Source organism: Myripristis murdjan, chromosome 5, assembly GCF_902150065.1.
Source record: "Myripristis murdjan chromosome 5, fMyrMur1.1, whole genome shotgun sequence".
NCBI classification, from domain to species: Eukaryota; Metazoa; Chordata; class Actinopteri; order Holocentriformes; family Holocentridae; genus Myripristis; species Myripristis murdjan.
Window position 1 is genome coordinate 25,273,854 of NC_043984.1, and position 14,161 is coordinate 25,288,014.

General features: G+C 40.7%; 2 protein-coding genes across 6 annotated transcripts in view; one reads left to right on the forward strand and one right to left on the reverse strand.

The window, feature by feature from the left end:
- The first annotated feature begins 2,606 nt into the window (after positions 1–2,606).
- On the forward strand, positions 2,607–9,129 carry ube2r2 (ubiquitin-conjugating enzyme E2R 2). 3 transcript variants are annotated; one of them, XM_030051071.1, is made up of 6 exons: positions 2,607–3,195; positions 3,555–3,751; positions 5,491–5,577; positions 5,992–6,089; positions 6,779–6,913; positions 7,940–9,129. In XM_030051071.1, exons 2-6 carry the CDS (start codon positions 3,575–3,577, stop codon positions 8,223–8,225), a joined length of 783 nt encoding a protein of 260 aa, XP_029906931.1. In that variant the 5' UTR covers positions 2,607–3,195; positions 3,555–3,574; the 3' UTR covers positions 8,226–9,129. The 3 variants fall into 3 exon arrangements, with proteins under 3 accessions (XP_029906931.1, XP_029906930.1, XP_029906932.1); XM_030051070.1 differs by having other exon boundaries at positions 3,562–3,751; XM_030051072.1 differs by having other exon boundaries at positions 3,565–3,751.
- A 3,723-nt stretch (positions 9,130–12,852) lies between these two features.
- The window catches only part of nudt2 (nudix (nucleoside diphosphate linked moiety X)-type motif 2), a 2,652-nt gene continuing 1,343 nt past the window's right edge, over positions 12,853–14,161 (reverse strand). For all 3 annotated transcript variants that reach the window (XM_030050598.1, XM_030050600.1, XM_030050599.1), the window contains one exon: positions 12,853–13,834. In XM_030050598.1, the coding sequence (XP_029906458.1) occupies positions 13,512–13,834 (323 nt within the window). In that variant the 3' untranslated portion in view covers positions 12,853–13,511. The remainder of the gene's footprint in view (positions 13,835–14,161) is intronic.

A 14,161-nucleotide genomic window follows, 5' to 3' on the forward strand; every position in this document is an offset into this window, starting at 1 on the left:
ACTTCTCACATGATAATACTGCAGTGAAAAACCCAGTGCTTTGTAGGAGTGTGTGCTGGCTCTGATTTACTCTCTGTCTGTGTGACCAAGCAGCATGGCAAAACTGGAATTTTAATGGCTATATTAACAGTTCAGCTTGGCCTCAAAAAGAGTGTGTCCTTGTTTCATATCACTAGATGAAGGAAGCAAACTCAGTTGCAATACTCTGCTAATAAGTGACACATTTGAGTTACCTCCATACACAGAGAATGAAAATGACACATCATTTTCCAAAAATACACACTATATCATGAGGTGCTTAATACATAATTAGACCTAATACTATACGATCTGCAAAAAAAAAAAAAAAAGGTATTGTTACCATTTGGGCAAGATTTATAGCACTGCTGATATCCCAGATCCATCAGCTGCATAATTAAAGGGCCCCAGATAGTTCTGTTCTGTTTATGTTCTGAATTGTAACTTTTTTTTTTTTTTTTTTTTTTTTTTTTACCCCAGATCAGTTGTTAAGTAAGTACTATTTCCATGTTTATGAACTAGATGTAATCTCAGACCTCATGATGAAACGCTTGCATCACAAGACATTTCCTTTTTTCCACATCTTTTTAATTTCACAATGTGTACAAAGGTCAGCAGCATCATGTAAAGTGTGAAATACAGCAGTACACTGTGCCCCTCCCTCCTCAATAAATAAAACAACTAAGACAACAAGTATACATACATGAGTAAAATAAGAGAGTAAATAGTAATACATTTTCAGCTCATGAAAAATACACTTGCATTTACACTAATCTGCATACACATAAAATCCATATATAACAATATAACAATTAAACACCAAATACATAAACAGTGACAGAGTTGTAAAAAAAAAAAAAAAAAAAAAACGTGTGTTGTTCATGATTTAAGGTATCTTTCTCAGGTTCTCAGGTTTCTCAGGCTCAGGTTCTGCACTTTTCCAAGTCTGTTATTGACAACCTCTGGAAAATTTTTCAAAGTAGGAAAATAATGGAAAACAAAGGTCTTGAAAAATGTGTCCTCTGTTATGTTTTTCTAAACTTTCTAAAATTTCTCTAAGGGTAAAAATTATGAAATTTGGTTGAGAAACATCTTACAGGTTGGGGGGATTCATTTTTTCCAAAATAAAATAATACAATTCTTGACAAGTTATTGAAATTAATAGTCTGCTTTGTTTGTTTGTTTGTTTGTTTTTTGAGTCTAAATAAAAACCAGGCATATCATTTAGTAAATAAAGGCAGGGATTTAGATCAATTTCTATGTTCAAAACTGATTTACTGAGAGAATGAATCAAATTCCAGACACTTTTCAACAAATCACAATGCCAAAACAGATGCATAAATGTTCCTTCTGTAGTTTTACATTAGTTGGACAGCTTGGTGAAATATCTTTGGAAATTTTATGGAAATTTTTAGGCATCTTTAACATTTCCTAATGCATACTGAATTTGATGCACAGGTAGAGAGTTAGAGGATGTCTCTGTTTAAAATATAGTGAAATGTTTTCTTCTGCTTGGTTGGGTTATTTTTACTTAACCCCACTCAGCACACACACACACACACACACACACACACGCACACGCACGCACGCACGCACGCACGCACGCACGCACGCACAGTTGATTAGCTGCCATATACTCACACCATTAAAGGGATTAGGCCCACCTGTAGCAATGGGGTCACCACTGTGTTGCAAAAGACCATTATTTATGTAACAGTGATGACAACAAGGGACACATAATGATGATGCAATCAAGTAATTAGATGATGATAAATGCCATTCCGTTCAAATGAGCCGCTCATTCTTACACTGTTATCATGACTGATTCTGTCAAATGTTGGGTGATACAGTGTGTGATTAAGGCGATATTATCCCCTTTCCATGAACTCCCCAGCTCAAAGGAGAGTAATACCTTTGTTTTTGTTTTTTTTACTATGAAATACAGATATATAGGTCTACCTAAATAGCAAAAGCAAATGAAACTCACATGCTTTGCAGCTCCACAGCCTGGTTGGCTGGTCTCTGATCATTATGATCATTTTAATTCTGAATTTATCGTAATCAAAGACATTGTAAGTCAAGAAACAAAGAATTTAAAGTCCTTTTAAACTGCAAATTCTCAAAAAGAAGAAGAAGAAGAAGAAGAAGAAGAAGAAGAAGAAGAACAAAGATAAAGGAAAAGATATTTAATCTATGCAAAAGTGTCAACCTAAATGAGAAAGGGAATATAATCAACATAGCAAAGAATACGTTTTTTGTTTGTTTGTTTGTTTGTTTGTTTTTGTTTTGTTTTTTTAATGAAAAATGTGATGCCATTGAAAATAAATTAGGTGAGCCTGGTCAAAAATGTAGGCTACTCTATGTTCATGTGTGTGTTAAAAGAAAGAGCGTCGGAGTTATTATGAGTATGTTCACAAACACAGCATGGATATGATACCTGTGACGTTCTTTGTCTGCAACATAAACACTTGTTTCTATAATGAGGAAGAACTACAGCAATTGCCCAGTTTGGGTTACGAGTTTTCTGCCCCGCGAGTGCGCGCACGTCACATCCAGATCCTTACGTCTCTACGTTTTGCAGACACGCGCAGTGATAGCCGGAAGCATCGATGGGAGGAAAATAAAAATCGATTAAATTCACTGTAATTCGCGAGTGTAAACCTCTCATTGACTGTTCTTTTTGCGACCATAAGCTCGAATATTAACTGCCTTTTACACTGCCAAAGTGCTGGAGAGGACGATATAAAGCAGAAAAGCTGCTCCATTTGAACGAAGTTCCTCGGTAGGGGTTTAGCTGACGTGTGGAGAAGTTGAGACTGCCAGAGAGCAGATAAACAAACATAAACAAGCAGGGATCAGCTGAGCGCCTGTCCGAACCGAACCAGCAGGACGGAGAAATGTCAGGGAGAGCAAGTTTCCTCCTTTGACCCCAAGAATGATCTGCGGGACACCGTGACTTACACTGATATTAGCTCCATGTCAACTGTCAACATTGGCACACAAAGAATTTGGAAACACGAGGACCAACCTTAGGCATTAGCAGAAAATTCACTGTTCTTCTCACTGTCTCTTTTTTTTCTCAAGACATAGCCAGGCTAGCATGGACAGCCAATGAGTTTACCTTCCATTTTTCAGCTGTAACGAAACGAACACACACTAAAGTGCAAGGAGATAGAGGTAATCACTTTTCATTAACTTTGCTTTTTCCCCCATAAAGGGCCTGCGTGCAGAGCCACTGACCTAGCTAGCTGGCAGGCCACATATCCTTTGTCTCTGAATTCTTTATGTTATGTTCAGTTTACCTGCAGGGCTGCTACCTATTTAGGATCTGATGTGTCTTATATCCTAGAATGTTCTAGAAAAAACTGTTGTATATGCAAACATCCATTGCAAGCTTTTATGTGTTTGTGGCACACTGCTTGACAGCCCGAGGCATCAGTATTTCTGAAATGTAAATAGACTCCTGCCAAAATCACGAAGGTCAAATGTTGTTGTGCTCTCTTTATGCTTTATTTATTTCCACGTTGGTGTCACTGGTGTCAGCAGTGGGATTAGCATGGCCCAACAGGCAACCCCTAGTTCCCAGAAGGCCCTGATGATGGAGCTGAAGTCTCTGCAGGAGCAGCCAGTGGAGGGCTTCCGCATCACACTGGTGGAGGAGTCTGACCTGTACAACTGGGAGGTGGCCATCTTTGGCCCCCCAAACACCCTCTATGAAGGAGGCTACTTTAAGGTAAGGGCAAACTCAGTGAAGGACAGAAGAGGCTGATTTCAGAGTGGTCAAAGGGAAGCAAGAGAGTACCACACTATCATCAAGGTATTTTAAAAATTTAGATAACACATAGCTGTGCTCCTTTAAGTGCTGCTTAATTAAATGTTGGCCAACATCAGTGTTAGCAGCTGTGTCCTGGGCATGTTTTCTGCAAAAGTAGGGAGTATTGCTGATCTGCACCGTTTGGAAAATAACCAAGTAGTTTCTTGACTTTGATTGTTTGAACTTTATATGGCAAGCGAAGAAAAGGCTCATTTGAATGACTGGTACACTTATAAATCTAAACTTTGGGCAGTCTTCAGCCTATATCACAGGTGTGGCCTTTGGTAATTTTTTTTTTTCATCTTAAAGTCTTATCAGGCATCCGACCTCCTTCTCTTATCAGGCTTTCCTCTCTCTCCCTCCCTTCTCCCTGTCCAGCCTTCTTCCCCTCGCTGTATGTTGGTTGTGCTTCAGATGGCTATTTTTAGCTATGGACAGATATAAATGGCACCTCAGCAGAGAGAAAGAGCAAGAGAAAAGGCCATGATTAGACTCGTTTTGCTTTCTTTTGTGTTACTTATTTAATGAAGCTTGCTCTAGATAGTGCCATCTGCACAGTGAGAACTCACTTTCAAGTCAGGGCAATGCAGGTTTGGCTTTAGCCTTCCAGATATGCCCAAATAGTTGTAGAGGAGGTTGCAGCCAAAGTCTGTCTGATCAGGGGTGATTAGGTCATGCTTTGGCTTCATGGCAGCATCACTAAATACAATACTAATGCTTACTTGTTGAGTCTTGTATTCTATGGAGAGGAATGGTTTGACTGTTAAATTATGGCACTATGAAAGATAGCTGACCCTGGCATAGTGATTTTTGGAGGGATTTGATCAGTGTGGGGAGAGGAATGTGAAGCAGGAAATGCACTACCTAAGAACAGTTACCTCTCAAGAGACGTTATCATGCTTGTTTATGCTGTTGAATGTTGTGTGGCTCCTGTGAAGCATTGGGTTAAAGCACACATCTCGTATCCTCACATGCTTGAGTCGGGCTCATGATGTTCTAAAGATCATCTTTGTATGTTTATTGAACATATACTTCAAATTTAGCAGACATGATGATGAGTAGTAGTAACAGGAAGAAGCCCCTCTGTAAGTTCTTCTTTTTTTGTGTGTGTGTTGCAGACTAGTCGTATCTTGTTGATCAAGACTTGCAAGACGTGTTTGGCTTGTGACAGTAGACCAGTTACTCTTGCGAGGCCTGATCCTTGCTGGGGCTTTTTTTTTTTTTTTTTTTTTTTTTTTTTTAAACTTTATGTTAAGAAAAGCTGACAAATTAACTCTGTGTTTTCCAGATGTGAGGTTAGAGCTGCTGTTCCTAAAACACCTGCCAAATACTGACATGTGGTACCAACAGCCTCCCTCTTTCAGTTGATGTATTGTTTTAGGAAGCATACACACTTAAAATTTCATTTTATCTCACAAGAGAAAGGCATTTATTGCAAAGATTACAGACTTGTGTGTTGTTATATGTATATGAGAAATGTATCTCACATTCTGCATATCATTCACCAACCCCAATCCCAAAAAATGATCTCATATGTGGGGGATGTGGGGGTCTTTACCCTCAAGCTGACAACCACTGACTGTACGTCAACTTACAGCACAACAGGATGAACTTGCTTGGCTGTCTGTAAATATGTAAACATCTGTTTACTTTACCAGGCTCACATCAAGTTCCCAATTGACTACCCTTACTCCCCACCAACCTTCCGCTTCCTCACCAAGATGTGGCACCCCAACATCTATGAGGTAAGCCTTTTTTAATGAAGCCAAACACCAGTGACTTAGACAGTGTGTAAAGTGTAATTATTTGATTTACATTATTGTTTAATTTAATATCAGTCTGTGTCATAGTCACTGTGTCATTAAAAGAGCCAGATGTTTTCATACTACTTTTGTAACCATAGTCATGCACAATTTTCTGCCCATATTGTTTCTAAAAACCTAAAAGTCATTTTCAGGCGATATTACACCACCAACAATGCTCCTTCACAATCACAGCAGTGTTATATTATATATTGTTTGTCCATTTGTTCAATTGCCATCTCATTGTAGAGAAATATTACTAAGCCACTTTGCTTGATAGATAGACTAAATGATATATCCACAACCGAGGGTCATGTCGATATGAGTGTGACTGTCAGTGTCTGTCTCTCCCTTCAGAACGGAGATGTGTGTATCTCCATCCTGCACCCTCCTGTCGATGACCCCCAGAGTGGGGAGCTTCCGTCCGAGAGGTGGAATCCCACCCAGAATGTCAGGTAACCTCCGCTTAATCCATCTCACAACATAGATGTGCTACCTTTTGGTAACTTCTCTGTGTTTGCCACCTGGAAATTTACTGTAGCCCTGGTAAAGAAGTGTAGTAGATCATGCTGGATCTGTGATCGTGTACTACACTGCTCTCTACATACATACTGTAGTTCCTGTTTCAGCAAAGAATAAAAGTAAAGGACTGGGAGAGAGCCAGTTAACAACAACAACAAAAACATTCAAGGTAATGCGATGTACTTAAAATGTGGAATAAATGAAACAGATTTGGAATGCAGAGCTGCAAGTCCACAGTTGTGTAAAATTAATAGTTTACATTTAGCACACCTGTGTTTTTTGTTCCATCTTTTATCCTAATGAATATAAAATGTCGCAGAGTTGCTTTTATAGTTTTTTGCTTCACATTCAGTTTAAAATTTAGCTTGTCAGCAAGATACTCTCTACTCTCCTGGACTCGAGGTAAAGTGCTGAGTGTGTGTTTGAAAACCTGAGCAGATAGGGTATAGGATGTAATGGAGCCACAAGGGGAAAAAGATGAGGGAGTACCCCTCTCTGGGCTGGGATGAGAGTTTTAGATTGCCAATGTACAGTATCGCTTTAGTTTCATTTGGTGACAAACTGGCAACGCTCATTTTCTGTGTCTGTGTGTTTGTGTGTTTACATGTGTGTGCATGAGCAGGACGATTTTGCTGAGTGTGATCTCTCTGCTCAATGAGCCCAACACGTTCTCCCCGGCCAATGTGGATGCCTCTGTCATGTTTCGCAAATGGAGGGACAGTAAGGGCAAGGACAAGGAGTATGCAGAGATTATCAGGTAAAACACACAAGCAGGGCTGCGGCCAGACAGTTTCTACTTCGGGTGGGATGTCGGCTATTTAAATCCTATTTTCTGTATTTTACAAAACATGATTTATGCCTGTATTAACTGCAGAAAGTCCTTCAAACTCCTTCAGTTCCAGTGATCACACCACCCCCGTTACTGTGTTAAAATTAGATGTGGGGTTTTGCCAGGCAAGCCACCTCTGAAGAGCTACTGCATATGCAAGGTTTTAGTCCTGTTCAAAGCAACTCAGTAAACTTTGTTGTATTTACACACACAACCATATAAACATGAACATGTATTTCCAGAATCAGAATCAGAAATACTATTGATCCCTGAGGGGAAATTGTGTATATTTTTTCGATTGCATTCCATTTGTATACAATTTTTCCTCTGTAATTTTAATATAGCTGTGGTACTTTGGGCAATAATTCTAGTTGTATCCCGTATATGTTGCTGTTTGGGTCGAAAGCTGTGTTTAAAATTGAGATTCTAGTGTTAAAAATATTTTAATTCCTCAATACCTAGTTTAGTTTTAGATAACATTAAGGCTAAATTACAAGGTTATTTTTAATTTCATATTTTCTCTTGTAGTGGTGGTAATTTTCTCGCTGTGGTGGTGCACTACTCCTAAATGAATGTAGAGAAAACACTGGAATATATAGCTTCTTGTGCTTGCACTGCATATCCTCATCGGCTGGCTGAATAGGAGAGTCTAAGAGGCTGTGCCAGATGCTGCTGATGCTTATGTTTATCGATTGCCCTAACACGGGGGTGGGCAACAATGTGCCAGGTTTTCTTTCCAACCAAAAACCCCACCAGGTGATTTCACTGATTACCTCACCTTCAAGCAGAGAGGAGGGACTAATCAGTGAAATCAGCTGGTGGAGTTTTTGGTTGGAAAGAAAACCTGCAGCCTCTCGGCTCTCCATGGCACATGGTTGCAAAGAAAATCTATTTATCGTGAGTATCTTTAGGCTCTGTCTTTAGCTTGTTGTTGTTTTCTCTGTTTGCCCACAGGAAGCAGGTGTTGTCCACAGCAGCAGAGGCTGAACGTGACGGCGTCAAGGTCCCCACCACGCTGGCGGAGTACTGTGTGCAGACCAGAGTGCCCTCCCAGGACAGCAGTTCAGATCTGCTCTATGACGACCTCTACGACGACGACATGGAAGAGGAGGAGGAGGAGGAAGAGGAGAGCGAAATGGAGTCGGGAGGTGAAGCCGGTGCGATGTGTACTGGGGAAGATGTCGGGACATCCACCAGACGTTACGACAACCAGGACGACTCTGGCAATGAAGACTCGTGATGGTTTGGATAACCTTTGATCCCGCCAACCCCACCAACCCTCCTTCTTTTATGTGTCATGTTTAAATTTTCAACAAGTGCGTGCGTGTGTGTGCGTGTATTCACACGTAGCTGGCCAGTTCTTTGCCTGGCTAGCCCATTTTTGATTGTATGATTTTATGTTTAAAACTGTCTGTTTTCACCTTGTCTTTCCTCCTTGCCTTTTTTTTATCTGCCTCCACTTTTTAGTTGTCTCTCCACCCATCTCTTTTTAATTTTTGGGAAAGCTCTGACAGTCTGGCTAATGGACAATTCACTGTTTGGCTCAGTAACCAGCTGGGTAGCGTGTCCTGTTAAAGCCAGTCTCACAGACTTGTCCTTCCCTTTGCCCTGTCAATCAGTCAGTCTGTCAGTGCATCCCTGCCAGAAGATCTCTGTCCTTCTCATTTGTTCGACTTTGATGCAATCAACTTAAACCTGCAAACACAGACTCTGCCCTGATGCACCCCAACACGACCTGCCTGGATGCTCCTCCACTAGTGCCCGTCATATCTGAACTATGACCTCCCTCATAGTCCCCCCAAAAGTCACACAGGTGAGGGTGAGCAAAGTGAAAAACTTTTGTCACACAGGCACAAGTGTCAGTATCTCCTCCTACACCTCTCTCTGCCTCTTAAACCTCAGGGCCTCCACAGACTCTCACAGAGAGAGAGAGAAACCAGTCAAAGAGAAACTGGTTAACATACAAACTGCTCCTCACGTCCACCTCTTACTTTCTGCGTCCATGGTTGTTAAAGAGGACAGAGAGTGAACTGAAAGTTTCCAATCCCGCCACCGGCGTGTTCACACGCAATGAGTTCCTGTTGGTCCTGAATAGGTTCCTTTTTAGTTGTTTCCTTCTTGGTAGGCTAGAGTCAAAATAAAAATGAAAAAATCAAAATACATCTGTAGGGAAATTTCTCCGTAAGCCACCGCTCACATTATGTTGCAATGGATGTGAAAATATTATGTTACATTTTGCGCCGTGATTCCAACTTACGCTTAAATGCAACTTAGTGAAAATTGGATGTTGTTACTGTGCCACACCACACTATGAGTATGCTTATTGAGAGGGACAAAAGTAACAAACAACTTAGCTATACATTTGAATGAACATGACATTGATCGCCTGTTATTTGTGTGAGTGTGTATGTGTGTGTGTGTATTTACATTTACTAGTCATCCAGTGACTACAGGCTTTTCTCTTTCATGTTTTTATGGAGTTGGTGCAGACCTCTGTCACATGAGTGGGTTTGCCCCGCTGACCTCGTGGACTTTGCCCAGTCGACAAAACATTCATAAGGTGTTTGCACTGTACTGTAGTGCTGCTTTTGGAGAATTGGCTGAGGATTAAACTGATTATTAAAAACAAAACCAAAAAACAAAGAAAGTAAAAACACCTTTTGAGTTTTTGTCTTAAGAGCTACAACATATATTGCACTGAACAGCATAATCAGACAAATATTAGTTGTAAGTCATCATCCTATCAAACTAAACCATGAGTTCTCTGGTTTTACCCATGTATTATGGTTGTGGGTATGTATGTATGTTATTCAGCAATTCATCATACCTGTTGTTCAAACGGATGGAATTTATGCCAAGGAACATCAGCTGTACAGCCCAACAATGATTAATTTTTAAACACTATGGAGCAATGGATGCATGTGGAGGATTTGTACCTGTTTGGATAAACTCTCAAAGAGAACTGACTCACACATCTGACTGTGAGGCCAAATGAGTGAAACTTTTCCTCCCTGCTGCTTGCTGAAGCAACACCTCACAGAGACTGGTTTCTGTTGAGGATGAGGAGACTTTGGACAAGGAGAAGTCCACTCGTGGATCGGATCTTTGATGGATATGATGTCACTGTTTCACAGGAAGTGGATGGATGTCACAGATTCTGGGGTCCTTTCTCGATATGGTCTCCCCTTCTTTTTGCCCCATCCACGCACCATAGAGAAAATGTTAAATCATCGTAGAGGAAGGAACTGCTAGCATTTCAAACTTACTGACAGTGTTTAGAGTAAGTCATAGCCTCCTGACACGCTCAGAAATCTGAAACAGCATTATTCATTTTTGATATTGAGTCAAGCTTAGGTTTAGTCTAGCCCTTATGATAGCAATTAAATGACCAGGGCAAATTAAATCCACACTAACTTAGAATTCCCTCCTTTTTTTTTTTTTAAACTTTGATGTATGCCTTGTTTTCATAAGTGCAGATGAGGGGGAGAAGCTGCAGAGGCTTTTTGATGGACGAGAACCACGCACGATGAATATCTGAGTATCTCTGAGGGATGAGAAGATTCCCAAACTCAGCCTAAAGAAATGACTCATTAAAAAGGCCTGCGGGCTGAGCTGTTGAGATATGTCATCACACACACATTGTTCCCCTAGCAAGGACAGTAATGAATGCATTTAGTTCATTTATTCAGTATGTGAATGTGTGCGTGTGCGTGTGTGTGTGTGTGTGTGTGTTTTCAAAGTGTGCACCAATATTGTGAGGTCCTCTCGAGCCCATCACATGGGTACATAAACTGACGTGTGTGTGTCCACAGCGCTACCTGTGTCCACACCTGTTGATGTTTATGCTGTCCTTGTTGGTTTCTTGTTTGATTCATTTTTTTTGTTTGTTTGTTTGTTTGTTTTTCCTCTTAATTTTTGTGTGTTTGTGAGGATGCAAATGTCACTCATATAAAGTTTCTATTGTAAAAAATGCATTGTTGGGTTTGTTTGCAATTTAGCTTCAATATTTGTTGCTAAGCCCACATGTCACGGAAAACGGACAGCGGACAAGTTTTGGAGCAAAATGAGGGACAATATCATGCGCATCGAGGCATACAGCATACAGTTGTGGTAAAGTTGGCAAATTCATTCAAAATAAAAGTTTTTCATTGGAGCCTGCTGAAAGGTCTTCACCTTATTTTGCAATTATAATGATGCAGATTTTTAACTTTATCCACTCAGCTATGACTACAACACACCATTCAGTGTTCAGCCTGCAGCTTTTTCAGCTCAAGTGAACATCCTGATGATTCATAAAAACCTTTGAGTGTTGCATGCATAGACTTCTGAGGTAAGCCATGTCACAGTCGTGCATTTTTTCTCTCTCTCTCCCTCTCACTGGTTGACATAGCAACTACCAAGGTGAACAGTCAGTGATAAAACATGTAGCGAGCCGGTACTTTAAATTTAGAAGCATTACACATCATCTATTATTAGGAACAGAGCTGTTACGTTTTCCCAGCCATGAAATTAATTAATGGTTCAATGGTGCCCTAATGTGTCTGAATGCAATATTTCAGCTTTAGATTACTGTAGTTGTATTTTTTAGTATTGGGAACAGTCTGGGAATCTGTACTCAGTGCCATTCCTTCAACAAAGGGTGTAAAATGTCACCCTGCAGCATGAAGTGAGTCGCTGCCCATGTGACAACAGGTAGCTAGTTACTCCAACTACGCTTTAATTATGTACTCTTGCACTTGCCCTCATCGCATCAAATGAAAAATCTAACTATGAAACATAAAATAGCTCCACCAATAATTGATCACATCTCTAAGTTTATAATGAACATTATTGCTGGTGCAGTAGCTGATCAGAAACGCGAAATTCATCTTTTACTCTGTGATTACTCTGTGCTTGTTCACATGGACAGCAGGAGCAGTTACTCATTTGCATCAGCTGGCTTTAGAGGTGAGAAACACTCAGTGAAAACAAGCCAAATGTGCAGACAAACTGCATTTACAAAACTATGCAGATCATGTGTGTATGACCATATGACAGTAACACTGCTAGAGTCAGGATTTTGATACTCACCACACTCAAAATGTTTGCCCTCACAGCTTGCAAAGCACTTTGGATACATGTTCGGCATTTTATATTTAGATTTATGTGTTATCGTTCTTTTCACGACAGTGTTCAATTGTTGCACAACATGAGATGACTACATAAAAAGACATGAATCCAGCCCCTCCCTAAAAAAAAAAAAAAAATCCAACTTCCAAAAAATCCAAATTCTGATTCATCCAACAGACAAGGAAAACTGGACCCAAGTAATATTTCATTGTGTCTAGTATTCTTACGCATGAATGGTAAGTGTGCCTGTTTACAAAGTAAGGCTTTCATTCCAAAGGGCTCTATGTATATGTCATCCTCACTCATATTTATTCTTCAATATGTCAGAAGAAATGATCAACATATTCTCTGTGTCACCCTTTCCTAACCATGGTTCCTAACATAGTTCAGATATAATTCAATCATGATTGCTGGGAGCTGAGGGAAAATTGACAGTGGTGACAGTGCAGAGCCTCTAATGCTGAAGACTAACTGCTCCTGAATTGGTAAAAAGTACGAGATAAAGAATGAAAACATCCTCTACTTTATGTTTTGTAGTGTACAGTACATCGTCTAGCAGTGTGCTTTGAAGTTTGTTTTTGTCCCCATCTTGTGGCAACATCTTCTGCCTACAATTTCCTTACTCCGTTAACTGATCATGCCTTTTCCTCATAAGGATTACAGACCACTGTTTCTTGCATTTGTGAATAAGAGTCATTACATTTTAAAATAAATTCAGTGTAGATTGAGTAGTGTTGTGAACCACAAGAAAAAAAAAGTTGTTCTTAGTTGTATTTATTTTGACCAAAGTGATTTCAACTTCCATAGATAAAACAGTATTACCACATGAGAACATAGACACCTGGTTTCCATTATTTTACAGACTCGCGCACCAGTGATAACTATGTGACTCAAAATTAAAAATGTGTTTCCTTTTGATTGAAGCACTGCCTTGTGGGACATGGGCTTTCTCGATTTTCTCCCCCCTTGTAATTAAATTTTCTGCTCTCGCCTGGCCTTTTAGGTTATTTACAATCAAATCAGCCATAACTTCTCTGTGGTGAAAGCTTTACAAATGACTTTGCAGACTCAAAGACCCAGACAATTCAGCTTTCCAGCAGTGACTCACACTGAATCAATTTTCTGTTTTTCAATCTCCAATTCATTTTCTCCCCGCTCGTCTTTGTTTTGACAGGGCGAATTGTACTGAGCAGTGAGCCGGCAACTTGCTCCTCCTCCCAGTGGCGCTGCACAGTAGATTCAAGGTGAATTCAAAGTAGAAAGGGTCAGATCAGATGCATCAATCAATTATATGCACGGTGGAAGCACTGTCACACTAGACGCTCATCCAAAATCAGCTTTCATGTTTGACGGTATAACATTCAGACTCAACCCTTTCTTTTAATCATTCCTTGCGAAGGGTCTAGGTCCCACCACATCACTGTTTGTCCTGCCATGTCTCTAGGTGTCTGTGTGCTGCCCTCAGTGTGTCCTGCATGTCTCTGTGCTGGGCCAGAGAGCAGGCCTCCTCCAGCCGGGCCCAGCGGTAGTCCTGGTGCTCGTCAGACAAGGTCACGGCGGTCCCTGGGTCTCTCAGCTCGGCCAGCCAGTACAGCACCTCCTTGGGTCTCCCCCGGACCTCGTAGTGCAGCTCCTGCAGGAAGCCGTCGATCACCCGCAGGTCCTCGGCACCCAGCCCGGCCTCCTCCTTGGTCTCTCTGAGGGCCGTGGTGAGGTCGTCCTCCCCCGGGTCCACATGACCTGGAGGTGACCAGAGCGATGACATTTAACGGTAGAAAACTAGTTCAGAGAGAATTTAGTTTATTAGAACATCAGCAAGGTCAGACGTTCAACTATATTAAAAAGGAACAGTTCACCCAAAATACATACATAGACATTTCCCCACTTACTTCTAGGTAGCCTATCAATTCAGATAGTTTGTGTGTGATTCGGCTGCTGCTTTTATTCATTTGAGGCAGATAAATACAGTCTGTCAATGTTCTGTGGCATGAAATAGATCTCAACAAAACCTGTTGCCAATGAGGGATGTGAATTATGCCGGGTGTCTGTGTCATTAGATTTGAAAAG